The sequence below is a fragment of the Scardinius erythrophthalmus genome (genome assembly GCF_964197995.2).
Source record: "Scardinius erythrophthalmus genome assembly, chromosome: 3".
Classification (NCBI taxonomy): domain Eukaryota; kingdom Metazoa; phylum Chordata; class Actinopteri; order Cypriniformes; family Leuciscidae; genus Scardinius; species Scardinius erythrophthalmus.
This window is the reverse complement of record NC_138223.1, coordinates 21952584-21969220: the sequence shown is the minus strand read 5'-3', so window position 1 is coordinate 21969220 and position 16637 is coordinate 21952584. Positions and strand designations below refer to the sequence as shown.

The 16637-nt window shown below is 40.1% G+C and overlaps 1 protein-coding gene across 2 annotated transcripts in view; it reads left to right on the top strand.

Annotated features, from left to right (window-relative positions):
• Nucleotides 1-12184, top strand: part of LOC308688249 (MSL complex subunit 3-like) — a 386649-nt gene extending 374465 nt beyond the window's left edge. For both annotated transcript variants that reach the window (XM_081361197.1, XM_081361199.1), the window contains exon 13: nucleotides 11371-12184. In XM_081361197.1, the coding sequence (XP_081217323.1) occupies nucleotides 11371-11470 (100 nt within the window). In that variant the 3' untranslated portion in view covers nucleotides 11471-12184. The remainder of the gene's footprint in view (nucleotides 1-11370) is intronic.
• The last annotated feature ends 4453 nt before the right edge of the window (nucleotides 12185-16637 follow it).

The following is a 16637-nucleotide window of genomic DNA, read 5'->3' as shown; positions in this document are numbered from 1 at the left end:
AAGGAATGATAGTAAATAATGATTAAAAACAGAAAGATACGAAGCTTACAGACACAAACCAATGCAACACAGCAGCAGCAGGGCAGACAGAAGCAATCAAGCAGACGGGAGCAATTGAGCAGACAGGAGTTCAACAGCTATTTTTATATAGCATGTTAAAATTGTCCATTTTTGAGGGTGAGCAAAAACGCACCGTTTTGTGTCTGTTCCTTTAAATGCAAATGAGCTGCTTCTCCCAGCACAGAAGGCGGAGCTACAACAGCTTGCACTCACATGCACTGAAAATTTAAAAAACTTTTAGCCTTTTATGTTCAAACCGGATTCAGGCAATGATGGAGAGACTCAAGAAGAGGTGACAACATGTAGAATGCAACAGGACATTTCTGAATGGTTAGTTGATGAATTTATGTATCTTATGTTTAGTTATCTTCTAGTCATTGATTAGCATATTCTGTCATGATAATCTATAAATCGTGTTTCGGGGGCGGGGTTTATGTAATTTTAGGATTAGTGATGTCACTAACCCAGGAGGAATGTCGTGTTTGTTGTAGTCCTTAAAAAGTGATTTCTTTAAAAGTAAATATATCCCTTTGCTTTGAACTTTGAGCATTGTAACTTTGCAGATGTTGTATATGCTTAAACAGCAATATTACACACTAACTAAAGTTAAAAAAGTGAAATCATAATCAACCACCCCTTTAACACATGCAGTTATCAAATTTATTCAACTACTATTGCAAATCAGGTTTATTGGCAAAATGTACAGACTTTAAGCTGTTTTGCAATGAACAAATCAAACAAAAATAATTGAAATAGCTCAACACAACAAATTTTTCAAGTGGTTTCCCCAAAATTCAACTGAAAATGCAACTGGTTTCCCCAAAATTCAACTGAAAAATCAACTTTTAATGACTTCTGCAGTCTCAAAATTATTCAACCCCCTGAATAGAATCCCTCACAACAACACAAATCTGCAAAACATGTGTGTTCTCAAGCACACCTGATACAACTAATTAAGGGCTTCAATAGTTGCACCATGTTTGCTTGAGCTAGAACACATGGACTGGTTAGGTTTGTTGAGAGTCTTATTTGTAACATGCAGTCAAATGTGACAAAGTCAAAAGAATGGTCCAAAACGTTAAGAGAAGATATCATCGCCATTCACATACAAGGAACAGGATACAAAAAGATAGCAAAGGTACTAATGTTCCTAGAAACACCATTGGATGCAAAATTCGCAAGTTCAAAGTTTTAAAGGAACAGTGGTTACACTACTTGGACGGGGCAGAAAAAGGAAACTATCAATGGCTGGAACCAGATTTCTGAGAAGGCAGATTCAGAAAACCCCTTTGAGTGACTGCAAAAGACCTGCAAGATTACTCCTTTCGGTGACTTAGTGGCAACAGGCACTGAGGTTTCAGCTTGCACAGTATGGTGCGTACTAAACGCAGATGGTTTCCATGCAAGAACTCCAAGACTACACCACTACTGACCCAAACGCACAAGAAAAGTCAGGTCCAGTTTGCTCGAAATTATATAAATAAGCCACAGAAGTTTTGGTATTCTGTTCAGTGGAGCGACGAAACAAAACTGGAACTTTTCGGCCCTATGGATCAGCGGTGTGTCTGGTGGAAGAAGAATGGAGCATACGCTGAAAAGAACAGTCGAGTCAAGTCACCTTCATTTATATAGCGCTTTTAACAATATAGATTTAACAAAGCAGCTTTACACTGATAATAAGAAATTAAAGTAACAGAGATTGTTTTGGCTTTACGGCAGCTCTAGAATAAAGTTATTGTCCAGCTAAAGTTAGTTTTGATTGATTCACTTCCATTGCAGAGATCATTAGTTATTAAATTAGGGGCCGCTAGCATGACACCGTTCTAACAGAAAACCCTTAATGCGCTCTGGCCTGCTCACTTGCACAACAACAGCACCTGGCAGCTCGAGAACGCAAACCTTGAAATAGGTTCCAATGTGCAAGCATTGAAAATTTTTTAAAAACTTTATCATCTCCACGTAAGCTTCAAAAACCTGTGAAAACGCTGATGCATATCACGTGCTCAGTCTATAGGTATGCGCGTTTGAATATATATATATATATATATATATATATAGTAACAGGCTGAAGAATCACATGACAGGCCCGAGTGCAATAAACTGTCGGAGACAGCTTTCGGCTGATGTAGATCACCTGGTGTTCCTCACCGTTCTGTACCTGAGAGAGAACGGCTCCCAACCCGGTGTTGGAGGCGTCCGTCTGTAACAAGAAGGGACAGTTAAAATTAGGTGCGCGCAACACCGGCTCCGAGGTGAGCGCTTCTTTCACACGCCAGAAGGCGTCTTCCTCGGCAGGTCCCCAGGGTACCCACTCCGGCTGTCCCTTCTTGGTCAGGTCTGTCAGGGGCGCCGCTAAGGAGGAGAAGTTGGGAATAAAACACAGATAATAACCCGCCAACCCCAAAAAGGCTCGTACCTGGGTTTTGGAGGTGGGCCAAAACCCAAGTATTTGGCTTCGGGAAGAGCCAGGTGACATTTCTTAGGGTTGGCGGTTAGTCGAGCCCGACGTAGTTCCTGTAGCACCCTCCATAGCCGCTCCAGATGGTCTTCCCAGGTCTCCGAGTGTATTACCACATCGTCCAGATAGGCCGCCGCATACTCCTGGTCAGGCCTCAGCAGGATGTCCATCATCCGCTGGAATGTTGCGGGTGCCCCGTGAAGCCCGAAGGGGAGAACCTGGTTCTGCCAGTGGCCACTAGGGGTGGAGAAGGCAGTCTTTGGTTTTGTTTGTTCTGTAAACGGCACTTGCCAATACCCTTTAGTGAGGTCTAGGGTGGAGATGAACCGAGCTCTCCCCAGGCGATCCAGCAGCTCGTCGACGTGGGGCATAGGGTAGCCGTCAAACTCGGAGACCTTGTTCAGGCGGCGGAAGTCGTTGCAAAACCGGAGGGTGCCGTCTGGTTTCGGGACCATCACGATGGGGCTGGACCAGGGGCTGCGGGAGGGCTCAATTACTCCCAACCTCAACATTTCCTGTACTTCCTCCTCGATGGCGTGTCGCCGAGCCTCTGGGATCCGGTAGGGACGCTGCCTGACGATGACCCCAGGTGGCGTGCGGATGTCATGTTGGAGGACGTTGGTCCCCCGGGGCGTGGGGAGAACACATCCGAGAATTGACCAACCAGATGTTGAAGTTCTGTCTTCTGGGCGGCCGACAGGTGGGTACTGACGTCTACAACCACGGGTTCAGTGGTGGCCAGTGCAGATAGCTGGGTCCTAGTCCCGATACAGCATTTCAGGAGGTTGATGTGGTAAAGCTGGTCTTCCTTCCTCCTTCCGGGCTGGCGGACGCGGTATGTATCTGGTCCTACCCGTTCCTTGACGGTGTATGGCCCCTGCCACTGGGCGAGGAATTTACAGGCGGCTGTCGGGACTAGGACCAACACGTGGTCTCCAGGCTGGAATTCCCGTGGTTGGGCCGCCCGGTTGTAGTGACGCTGTTGGACTTCCTGAGCTTTGGTGAGGTATTCTTTGACGAGTGGCGTGACTCGGACGATCTTCTCCCTCATGTCCCGGACGTGTTCAATCGTGGACCGATGGGCGGCTGGCTGCTGCTCCCAGGCCTCTTTGGCGACGTCGGGGAGGCCACGGGGCTGTTGCCAAACAGAAGCTCGAAAGGTGTGAAGCCGGTGGAGGCCTGGGGTACTTCTCGAATGCCAAACAGGACGTACGGAAGCATTCGGTCCCAGTCCCGTCGGGTGGCTGTTGACGGCTTCAATGTCTGGTTGAACCGTTCTACGAGCCCATCGGTCTGTGGATGGTACACGGTGGTGCGCAGTTGTTTTACCTTGAGAAGGCGGCACAGATCGGCCATCGTCCGGGACATGAATGGAGTGCCCTGGTCGGTCAATATCTCCTTGGGAAGGCTGACCCGGCTACACAACAGGAAGAGTTCCTGGGCGATGGCTTTGGAGGTGGCCTTGCGGAGTGGAATAGCTTCGGGGTAGCGGGTCGCATAGTCCACGATCACCAGGATGTGTTCGTGTCCCCGGGCAGACTTTGGCAGCGGTCCCACCAGATCCATTCCTATCCATTCCTATCCTATTCCGATCAATGTGGTAAACCGTGGGATAAACAGAGAAACTAATATTAGCGTAGAGGCCATTCTTCTTATGATGCAACGAGTACATCAGGATTTATGGGAAGTGTTCTCGGTTTCGGCTGACCTCATCTATACAGCCTAACATTGAATTACTGTATAGAAGTTTATAATGTGTTATGTGTATGCTAGGTCAAAGAGATGTGTTTTTAGTTTAGATTTAAGCTGACAGAGTGTGTCTGCTTCCCGGACAATGTTAGGAAGACTGTTCCAAAGTTTAGATGCTAAATAGGAAAAGGAACTATTGTCAGCAGTCGATTTTGATATTCTAGGTATTATCAACTGGCCGGAAGTTTGAGATTGCAATAGACGTGAAGGACTATAATGTGTTAAGAGCTCGCTCAAGTACTGGGGAGCTAAACCATTTAGTGCTTTGTAAGTAATCAGCAATATTTTAAAATGTATACGATGTTTAATAGGGAGCCAATGCAGTGTTGACAGAACAGGACTAATATGGTCATACTTCCTGGTTCTGGTTCAACACTCTGCCTTCAGTTAAGCATGGTGGTGACTCAGTGATGCTCTAGGGCTGCTTTGCATCCTCTGGCAATGGAAACCTGCAGTGTGTGGAAGGCAAGATGGATTCATTGAAGTATCAGGAAATCCTAGGAGAAAACGTCATGCCATCAGTGAGGAAGCTAAAGCTTGGGCATCATTGAACCTTCCAACAGGACAAAGATCCCAAACTTACTGGCCATCAGTCACCTGACTTGAACCCCTTAAAAAATCCCTGGTGGGATTTGAAGGCGGGTGCAGCACACAAACCCGAGAATATTACTGAACTGGAATGGGCTAAGTTTCCTCAGAAACACTGCTGTTGTCTTGGTATAGGTACATCTTGTTTGCAGCAGGTCATAACAGCAAATGGGTGTTTTACTAAGTACTAAAGATCCTTGCCATGAAGGGGGTGGTATAATTTTGAGAAGTCATTAAAAGTTGCATTTTCAGTTGAATTTGGGGAAACCACTTGAAACATTTGTTGTGTTGAGCTATTTCAATTACTTTTGTTTGATTTGTTCATTGCAAACAGCTGAAAGTCTGTAAATTTTGCCAATAAACCTGATTTGCATTGGGGGTATCTAATAAGCATTCGTTAACTGAGGTATGCAGAAGAACATCTCTTGTCAAGTCAAGTCAAGTCATCTTCATTTATATAGCGCTTTTAACAATGTAGATTGTTTCAAAGCAGCTTTACAGAGATAAACGTATAATTTAAGGTAACAGAGATTGTTTTGGCTTTATAGCGGTTCTTTAATAAAGTTATTTTCCAGCTAAAGTTAGTTTTGATTGATTCGCTTCCATCGCAACGATCATTTGTTATTAAATTATGGGCCGCTAAGACAACACCATTCTCTCTACACAGACTTTAAACGCGAACCTGTGATAAACGCTGATGCGCATGCGCATTAAGAATTGGTTCTATAGTTATGTGCGTTTGAATATATGTGCGCAGGTTTGTAATTCCCTACAAACCAAGCCTAAACAAAGTACTGGTCTTTTCTTATAAATTTTGATACAGAATTTTATTTTATTTTGTCACTTCGGGGTAGGTACGCGAAACGAATTTTCCCGACAACGCTTTATCTGCGTTGTCTTGAAGCACTATAGCATTAAACTCAAATGGCCCCCACAGTCACCCGATCTTAATCCAATAGAGAACCTTTGGGATGTTCTAGAAAGGGAGATTCGCATCATGGATGTGCAGCCGACAAATCTGCAGCAACTGCTTGATGCCATCATGTTGTAAGATGTGAATGGCCTCTTGAAGTGTCTTTTCACCCATCTCCCGAGTCTCAGGTTATGTTCTAACAATTTCGCTGTCCTGGCTTTGATCCAGGTGGGGTTCGGCCTGTCCTGGCATCCGTCCTCCAAGGAATTTGCAGAAGTAAACCTGAGACAGAAACAAATGCAGAGAGAACCACAGTTAATTCTGATATTTTCAAAAACTTCAAATTCAGACATGTGGAATTATTTTACTTGCTCCATTATCATGTCCATTGCAATTTTAATTACAGTTGTCACATGAAACCAAGTTTCATTGACCAGGTCTGAATTATTGCTGTTGTTTCAGTGCATTGTGTGACACCTGAAGCTGCTCTTGCAGTTCAGCCTTCACAGTCTGCTGTGTCATATGAGCCTTAGAGATTAATCAGAGTTTTTATCACTCGTAGTGTCATGAGTTCCAGTGGGTCAATGCTCATGGCTTTACTTAAAGTTGCTCTCATTACAGCCAGATCTGTGGGTTGCCTGCTTAGCATTTTCTGTGGTGTCGTTCACACATTTAGTTAGTGCAGATCTTTTGTGATCAAAAGGCTGTGGTACTTCTGTCTGATGTTAGCTATTCACACCCTCCTTGTAAATTTACTTCTCTGATCAGATTCAGTTTTGATTGGTGCACCCCAGTTAAGGATGGTTACAAATGGCAACCAAATTGTTTGCTACCTGTGCCACACTTCTAGCCATGTTTGTTTTTTTTTTTGTTTTTTTAAGGCAAAAAATAAAAGCACACCCCTCCCCTTTTTGCACTGGGTAGCACACAAATGAAATGTCACACTTCTCCAATTAATGCCCTGCTTGGCGATCATAATATAATGTATATTGTAATTCGAGTTATAATATAATTATATTATATTTAAGAATATAAATTAAATTATATTGCTTCTGGTCTCTGAAGAGTCTCTGGAACAACTTATTTGTTAAAGTGTTCGTTTTTCAAAAGATGATTTATTTTAGATTTGGCCCTGTAGTCGCAGCTGTACCGGCCAGTGCATTGTATGTACAAAAAAGGTCAGGCTGAAAGCCAATGAGGGACTCTGTTGTTGTTAACACTCAATGAACCGCCAGCACATGCTAAACGCATGGTCAAATCTCTGCTCGTTATCATGTCAATACATTTGAATATGAAAAGGTGTTTGGCTCAGGGCTGATGAGATGCAAATTCGCTGTTTCTCTTTTTTCTTTGTTCGATTTCAAATGCCTTTTCGTTTCATCTAGTCTTTTTAAAGACTATATGAAGGCAAAGGGGCCATTTTAATGTTTGATTATTCTATTTACTCTTTACTTTATATTTTACCCGCTTAGATCAGGAAACGATCTATATCGATATATCGCTTCGAGTTCCTCACCAGGTCTCTGGCACAATTTGGTCAGTCCCGATGATCAAAAACAGAGGTAATTGGCTAAATATCTAGGATTTGCTGTATTCCCACGCGCACAATCGAAGATATATTCATATAGCCCCCTTGGATGCCCCTGAGGAACTTAATTCAATTGTTTACTTTAGTAGAGTTTTTTGACTCTGTTCTCTGATATCAGTTATTAGTCGTCACTAATCTCTGACGCAAACTTGTGGAAATATACAAATCCGATAATCTACTAGGGAAAAACAAATCTCAGAGTAATTAAGAATGAATTCAAACGTAAGAATTTATAATTTTTTTTCAAGTTCAGAGTTGCTACATTCTCTGGAACGTTGAATATGAGATGCACGTTACTGTTTCTCTTTTTAGATTTCATTGTCTTGTGATTTACATTGTAGCCACATGGCAATCCTGTGCTCCTGTTATGGTTTTACTGCAGCTATATCAAAAATAGCAGAGTATCCACCAAGGAGACAAACAAATTCAACATATACACACTTGATATTTAATCCAGTTTACACAAGATACTTGGCCTAGCATGCATGGCATCTACAACCTTTTACCTAAGTGTTTCATACAACACTTACAGTAAAGCAATATTGTGTTTTAAAGAATAAACTTAACTAGCCTATGTGCACATTTTAGTAGCACAAACAACTATAAAGTGTGTTTTATGTGCACATTGTGTTAAGCACATTTGAAAAATCCAAACAGAATCATTGCAAATGTGGCGAGGTGATAGATCGGGTAAATTACAGTTACACTTATGAGGAAAAGTATAACTAAATGGAGAGCAGACTACGCCACCCCGTTTCACTAAACGGGGAAAGTTATACAAGACCACGCTGTGGTCGTGACCACAGACGACAAGAGACGTGGATCTGAATACAAAAATACTTTATTTTCACAACAATAATTTAAAATGTATAAAATTGACTCAGAGGGCAAGAGTTTACACCACTATGGTGTGTACCAAATGAAATAAAGAAAACAAAACCACTTTCAGGCTGAGGCTTACCAGTAGGGAGCTAGCTGGGCAGTGAGCATCCTAAAACCACACCACTCACCAAACTCCACACAAACACTCACACTTGCTAAGTGAAAGAAACGCAGGTGCCAACGGCAGAACACTCGGTGAAGGAGACACCACCACCAAAAAAGGGCACAAACAGCTAGCTTCCCTACACCGGGGGCCTTCAGCTTCTGAAAGGACAAAAAAAAAACAATATATACACTCACAATTAACCAACAGACACACATTCTAACAAAACATAGTACAGTAAGTTCAACCTACGAGGATCAACAATTGGCAAATTACTGGCCAAATGATGAAGCGATTTTTTTTTTACAACAGACAGAACAACAAAATACATCAAATACAAATGAACACCCAATTATTTGGGCTTCCACCAAATTAAAACACAAAACACATCCAAAAGTAATTAGTAAATAAAAATAGAAAAATCAAAACATTAAACAAAACAATTGGTTTTCTCAGGTACAGGATATTACTCACTTTTCCCTAGTCACCAGGAAAGACCTGTACCCCAAAGAAACACACAAACTGCTGGTGGCGATATAACAAGGTGGGGCTAATCATATCCATTAACTGGCTCACGTTTAAGTGACAACGCCGAGACCATAGTTAGCCACTCTACACCTCTACCACCAGCATTAGCATAAGCTATCACAATACAGAGGACAAATAAATCACAAGGACATATCAGAAAAATATAAAGAAACGGTCACACCGTAGAATAAATGGCAGCAGAACAAACAGTGCAGTCTTAACGACGTTGTCTATGGAGCATTTGCCCCGCAGTCCACAGAGACGAACTGCTCACGAGCAGATTGATGCACTAAAGATAGAAAGTTTATGAATGAATTGAAAACACCCAATCTCATAATGCTCAAGCGGTTAGATATACATACCCAGAAGTCGATCGCTAGACCCACAGATAACTCAGTTACTCACAGCTTCGTTCATGATAGGAAGCTCACAAATGTACAGCCGCTCCATCCGATCATTCACATGGGCTGTGGTGAAAGACAGCCTACACCAAAAAGCAAGGTCACACCAGTCCCAGCCATAACCTGGCTAAACAGATACATAACCACTTTACTGGTGCATGTGCGCTAGCAGCAACATTAGCCAAACAGCTAGGTACATACCTCCCACAGAGCTGCGCGCGCACAAACAGAGGCGATCGTAACAATGACGCATACCCAGGTGGCCTGAACTCCACCTTAAATAGGCCAGGGACGGCCGCCAATAGGCGCTCACGCCCATCAATTAGATGACCTCTCACATGGTGAGTTCAAATGGTAATTTCCAGAGAGGTCCTTTGTCCTCTCTCAGGGTTTGGTCGCTCTTCAAACAGACTGTAAGAATTGAGAAATTAGGAAATGCCGGACAATGTCAATATAAAATCTCTGAAAATTGTTTTCCAATACATTGTTGAATCAATGCCACAAAGAATTCAGGCATTTCTGAACAGTGTTAATTTTGTTGATGAATAATTTTCGTCATAGTTGTCAACAAGAAATATTTTCACTGACGAAAATGAGATGATAACGAAATAAAAACCCGTTTATGATGACAAAAACTATAACTATAAATCTATTGGCCTCTTCGTTACCGAATAAGAAAGAGACAAAAATGTTAGGGAGGGACGATTTTGGAAAAGATTCAATCACAATTCATTTCTTTGCGTAAAATTTTTCAAGCTAGTCAAGTCTGTAGCCAGAGGAAGTCTAAGCCTTTTCCACCCTTACACTCACACTGCCTATGCATGTTTCTCTCAGTTCTCTGGTCTGAACTTTGGACCACATCCAATGCAAACCAATCAGATCTCAAGGTGCTGCCCAAAATGCTGCTATCTGAAAACAGAAAAAATATGTTTTTAAACTCACACGGATCTATCTGTCTGGGCTGTCAATAGATTAAAAATGTATAAAAATAGATAGAAAATTTGTATCCCTGTAAAGATGCTTTGAAACAATCTGTATTATATAAAGCGCTATATAAATAGAGGTGACCCTTGCATGAGGGCTCGTGCTCATCACAGATGTAGTGATTTTACTTTTGCCCCACCCAGGAACGCACCCAATGTAGTGATTGGTACTCACGTCACTGCTAACGTTGTGATTTTTGGATCACACGTCACTTAAGGTGTGGTTATGAGTACATCATTTTTTTTTTAGTTTGAGGCAACAGTCAAAGTCTTTTACCTTGGCCCTATGAGAATACTCCAAATAAGGTGCTTTTCATTCATCTAGAATTAATGTAAACTGGTCAGCTGATTTATCTGAAAGATTGGTGAGATTGTTAACTTGTAGAGCCTCTTGCTGTATTATCAGCACATGGAAGACCCAAGTGTAATCAAATGTATTTATTAACAAAAGATAAACAAGAATAACGAACACAACATACTAAATGAATACCATGAATTACAAAGGAATAAAGATTAATGGTGATTAAGTTGAGTGTGCATGGCTATGGAAGAGTTACTTTATCCTATGGAAAGATAAACTATTGTTTCTCTGAACCAAAAAGGTGAAGAACCTTATTATGCATCAAACTAATAAATGAAAGGTTATTTGCTATTAACTATCATCAGCTATATTACCTCTGATGTAAATTAGAAAATCATATACTGATAATATGCAACAACTTTCTCTGGAAAGAGGTTTGGTAAAGTGATACCAAAAAGCCTTGAACATGAAGATCTGTGGGATGCTGATCTTCTGGAGCACCAAAGGGTCCTAAAATCTGGAACACACAGATGAGGTTCTGAAGTTAGGTCCTTAACAATCTGGAACTCTCAAACGAAACTTGAAGTAAAGGTTTGCTCTCCTGAGATTAACCTTGTTGCAAATGTCTGTTTGTCTTCTGCCTCTCTGAGACCCAGAACGTGGTTGATCTGTTACAACCTTGCAGGCTGGGAGAATGTCATTAATGTGTCTTAACTTTCACCTGGCCACCAGTTATTTTCTTCTCAGCTTTAAACTGTTATTAGTTGTAGTAGTGGTGGTATTATCGAGTTTACATATTTTGCTTCCTTTTTTCAGGTTTTTGGCAGAGTTTCATGAGGACTTCTTTCCAGAGTCTGCATATGTGTCTGCAACTGAAGCCCATTACAGCATGAAGCAACCACGCTTAGTCTTCTAAAAATCCTTTGGGGAGAGAGTTTCTTCTGTATTGTGTTCGCCTGAACTTCTGGTCCACCCCTGATACTGAATGTTGAGCCTTTTTTCTTTCTACTTGCAAATCCTAACAATTTCCCTGGAGTGTTTCCTCTGATCCATTTTTACCTGGTCAGGTGATTTATGGCAAAGCTTTCTTGACAATTTTTTTTTTTTTTCTTATAAAGCATTTTGAATTCAGTCTCACAAAAATGACGAAACATTTTTTTTGTTTCATAGATTTTAATGCTATATGAAGCCACCAGTACCTCTTGATTTATTTCCCATCTAAAACTGAACAATTGACTAATTTGCCTTAGTCTTCCTTATTTTGCTGCAGCTGTCTTCTATCTTGTGCTTTACCTCTCCTTCCTACTTAACAAAGCAACTTTACAAAAGCAGCATAAGATGTTTATTACATTTCTCCATTTTTGCCACACATAATTGTTGTAGTAACGTTGTTTTAAATTATATATAATTCTTTGAATTATGAACTCGAATGACAACAATGCAATTATCAGTGATCACACTCAAAATTATATGATATTTTCTTTATGTAATTTAATCTGTATAAAGTTCTTATTATTAAAAGTTTTCATCTCTTTTGTGTGAAATAGGATAAGGCTGGGATAGTCATTGTTGTAAAAAAAACACTGCTTTGTTGCTGTTTTCACTGGTACGGAAGCCCTGAAACGTAACGAAAAAAATAAAATAAAAAAAAATCTAGTATTTCGAGAATAAAGTCGAAACATTTCGAGAATAAAGTCGAAACATTTCGAGAATAAAGTCGAAACATTTCGAGAATAAAGTCGAAACATTTCGAGAATAAAGTCGAAACATTTCGAGAATAAAGTCGAAACATTTCGAGAATACAGTCTTCCGTAGAAGCTGCGTGTGTGTGCATTATAACGATGCGCGTCCACTGGCGCAGAGGGCGTGTTTCCAATTCTGAATTTTGTGTGTGTGTGTGTGTGTGTGTGTGTGTGTGTGTGTGTGTGTGTGTCTGTGTGTGTCTGTGTGTGTGTCTGTGTATGTGTAAAGAAATGCGCTTGTGAAGTCGAATTGCCTCGGACATGAATCTACACAAAATAGTAGCTTTTTACTTTTATCTGGGCTTTCAACAAAAAGAAAATTCGACAGGTGCCAATCTATCAACATGCATTACCATGGCGTTGCCACTCCGCCGGAGTAGGTTCACAATCTGGTCGAAACTTTATGTAGCAGTGTTTTTGACGCGTTTTCGTGCTCGTCTATAATAGGCAACACTATCTGGGTTGAGAACACTTAACAGTAACCGCACTGTCTCCCTCTTCACCGTAAATACGTTCTGGATACATTTTAAGTGCATATTTCTGTATCCAATCATTTGGCTGGATCCCGTGATTTCCTCAAATATAATAATAACCACTGGTGGTGGTTGAGGAGAGATTCCCTGAAATTACTGTAAAGCGCTTTTAAGTGTAGGCCTACAGTAGACATATAAGTAGGTGGCCCAGTAGTGCACAACACAACGACATTTAAAAAGCAAACATAAGTTCACAACACAACAAAATTAATCCACAACACAACGGAAACAAGCCACAACACAACGGAAAATCTACGACACAACGAAATTAATACACAACACAACGGAAACAAGCCACAACACAACAGAAAATCTACAACACAACGGAAATAAGCCACAACACAACGGAAAATCTACAACACAACAAAATAAAGCCACAACACAACGGATAATCTACAACACAACGAAATTAATCCACAACACAACGGAAACAAGCCACAACACAACGGAAAATCTACAACACAACGGAAATGCTCCCGACCACCAGACGGCTCTCGGAGCGCGATAAAGTTAGTTTTCCTTGCCATTGTTCATTAGAGAGTCAGCAGTCTATAAAAATATATCAACACAACGATTAGTTTTAACAGTATGTAGCTAACCATTGTATATCGACATTTATTAATTCAAAATCACCTACGTGCATTATAGCTGCTTATACTACAGGGCCGTTGAATGCTTGAATCTGATTGGTTGACGAACGTTCTAAGGTGTGCATTATTTTCAGGGAAACACACAGCTAAAGTAGTTCCAGGCAGGTCTTGACCGCATTACAGTTCCATATCACTTCGCGTAGTTAACGGTAATAACGGAAAATAGGATACAATTCATAACAAGAAAAAAACATGCAGCCTCATGCGCTTGATCTGCAATTTTCAATGTCTAGCTTCACAATCAATGGAAACATGCAGTTTAATTTTAATAAATAAAGTATATTCCTATCTATAATCAATAGAAAATTAAACTGAATATAGGCTAAATAAATGGATAGTCCTGCAGCACGGATTATTATTGCAGATAATATAACAAATAAATAATTATTGATAGGCCTACTTGTTAAAAGGGCTTTGTGTTTCATTTATTTGGCTAGTCTGTCATGTGTCAATAAAAAAGAGAATGAATTCGAATTAATTAAAAGGAATTGAATTAATAAATAAATAATAATATTGACGCACATGCTTTTCTGTCTCATTATTGCAACATCTCTCTCTCTCTAATAACTGCATTAATAACTGGGGACACACTTTAAGGCCGGTTATGAATGTAATTTGATACGTATGACTGATCATGCCCAAACGCGTGTTCAGCGCGTTCAGTCTGTGTTCAAAGTCGGTGTTTAAAATCTGCTGCAGTCTATGAGGCGCCACGTAGGATTTAAATCAAACTTCGCTTATCAATACATACATAACACACGTGCACATACACCTATAAATTACTCGCATATACATGTATACTATTGGATGTTCAAAATACATATGAAATACACGTGCACACTAATATGAAATCCATACCAATACATATTATGTTAGTCATGAATGCATATACACTTGTGAATAACTTGCATATACATATAAACTTGACGCACGCATACACCTATAAATACTCGCATATACATATAAACTTCCATGCATATAAACATATAAACACTCGCATATACATATAAACTTCCATGCATATACACCTATAAACACTCGCACATACATATAAACTTCCATGCATATACACCTATAAACACTCGCACATACATATAAACTTCCATGCATATACACCTATAAACACTCGCACATACATATAAACTTCCATGCATATACACCTATAAACACTCGCACATACATATAAACTTCCATGCATATACACCTATAAACACTCGCATAAACTTCCATGCATATACACATATAAACACTTGCACATACATATAAACTCGATGCGCGCATACACATCCATAAAACACTCGCGCATACATAACGTGGATGTGTGCTTTGTGTTTATATGTATATGCGAGTGATTTCATATGTGTATGTGCGTGAACTTTTCAGTGCAAACGGAAGGCATTTCAGTGTAACCGGAAGGCATTTCAGTGTAAAAGGAAGGCATTTCAGTGTAACCGGAAGGCATTTCAGTGTAAAAGTCATTTGTGTCATTTTGATAGTTTGTTTTCCAATTTGAAATGAAATAAGCATAAACGAGAAAACGGCCCCTTTATTCGTTTTTTCGTTAAAAAAAAAAAAAGAAAAAAATGAGATTTCGGCTTGATTTTTAATTTTTTTAGTTCTCAGGCAAAAAACGAACAAATTACTTCAAAATTAGTTTTCCACATGTGGGCGGCCTGACACGCCCCCTTCTGCCGATTGGTCAAGCAAGTCTGAGCATGTGACGTCATCAGTTGTTGCTCGGGTCTGTTCTACAAAATAAGAGTCCTCTACTATGGCTACAGATTCTTAAACTGTACAGGGCAGGTCCTATTGGGCTTTCTTCTGTGCAACTTTACGCGTTTCACAGAAATCTTTACATCAGAAATATTAATTATTAGTCTGCCACCAGCCTGTTTTATTTAGCTGTGCGGAGTTAAATCTGTGTGGTGAAGCTGCGCTTGACAGCGCCGAGCGGGAGAGGCTCACTGACCAATGTTCAGGCAGCAGTCAGAACTTTTCTTTTAGACGCTCCGTTTTGAAACGGGATGGTGATTGCAAATACTGTAATGCGATTGCTGAGGGTGGGTACCGATGATGGTGAAATACAGTTTTACTGAAACTGTAATCATATCCGCGACCCGCGAGAATGAGACAGATGATTGACAGGACGGCGAAGGCAATTAAAGGTGCTAGATATAACTTCTGTTAACAAAAAAATCAATAAAAAAGTGTTTAATCTAAGTGACTTTGTCTTTGTTTTATTGTTTTTGTTGTTTTTAATCAAGTAATTGTGAACCACAAACTGAGCTTTCGTTTTAAAGGGCAATTTCCAAAATATATTTATTTGTTATAATATGGGTATTTTATAATACTGCATAAATAAAAACAAACACACGTAATATGTATGCCTATAGGCTAAACACCACAGTTTTTTGGTTTTGTTTGTGTGAACTTTTATCCCCAACCATATTTCTTTATATGGGCTCCACTCCAGGGGTCACATCAGCACCCCTACTTCCCATGGTACTCTAACTGTAATTAACAGTATGCTGACCCAGTTTATATGTAAAATCTTTGGTATATGTAATCTATAATATCTAAAAACACTTTACAGTGTGATGGAAATAAACTTTTCTTAAAGCATGTTGTATATCACCACAGAATTATTGGCACCCTTCAATCTGTGTTGTATACTGTAGTAGACAATTGTCCTGCAAAATGATGAGGTTTTTGTAAGAAAAACATTGCGAGCTGTCGAATTCTTGTTTGGAATATAAATCAACAACGTAAGAGGCTTTAGGCTTTTTTTTTTTTACGAAAAAATCGAATAAAGGCCGTTTTCTCGTTTATGCTTATTTCATTTCAAATTGGAAAACAAACTATCAAAAAGGCAGGTTAATTCCGTGTACGCACAAATGACTTCCTTTTACACTGAAATGCCTTCCTTTTACACTGAAAAGTTCACGCACATCCACATATGAAATCACTCGCATATATAGCCTACACAAAGCATGCATCCACGTTTTATTTTATATGTATGCGCGAGTGTTTTATGGATGTGTATGCGCGCATCGAGTTTATATGTATATGCGAGTGTTTATAGGTGTATGTATATGCATGGAAGTTTATATGTATGTGCGAGTGTTTATAGGTGTATATGCATGGAAGTTTATATGTAT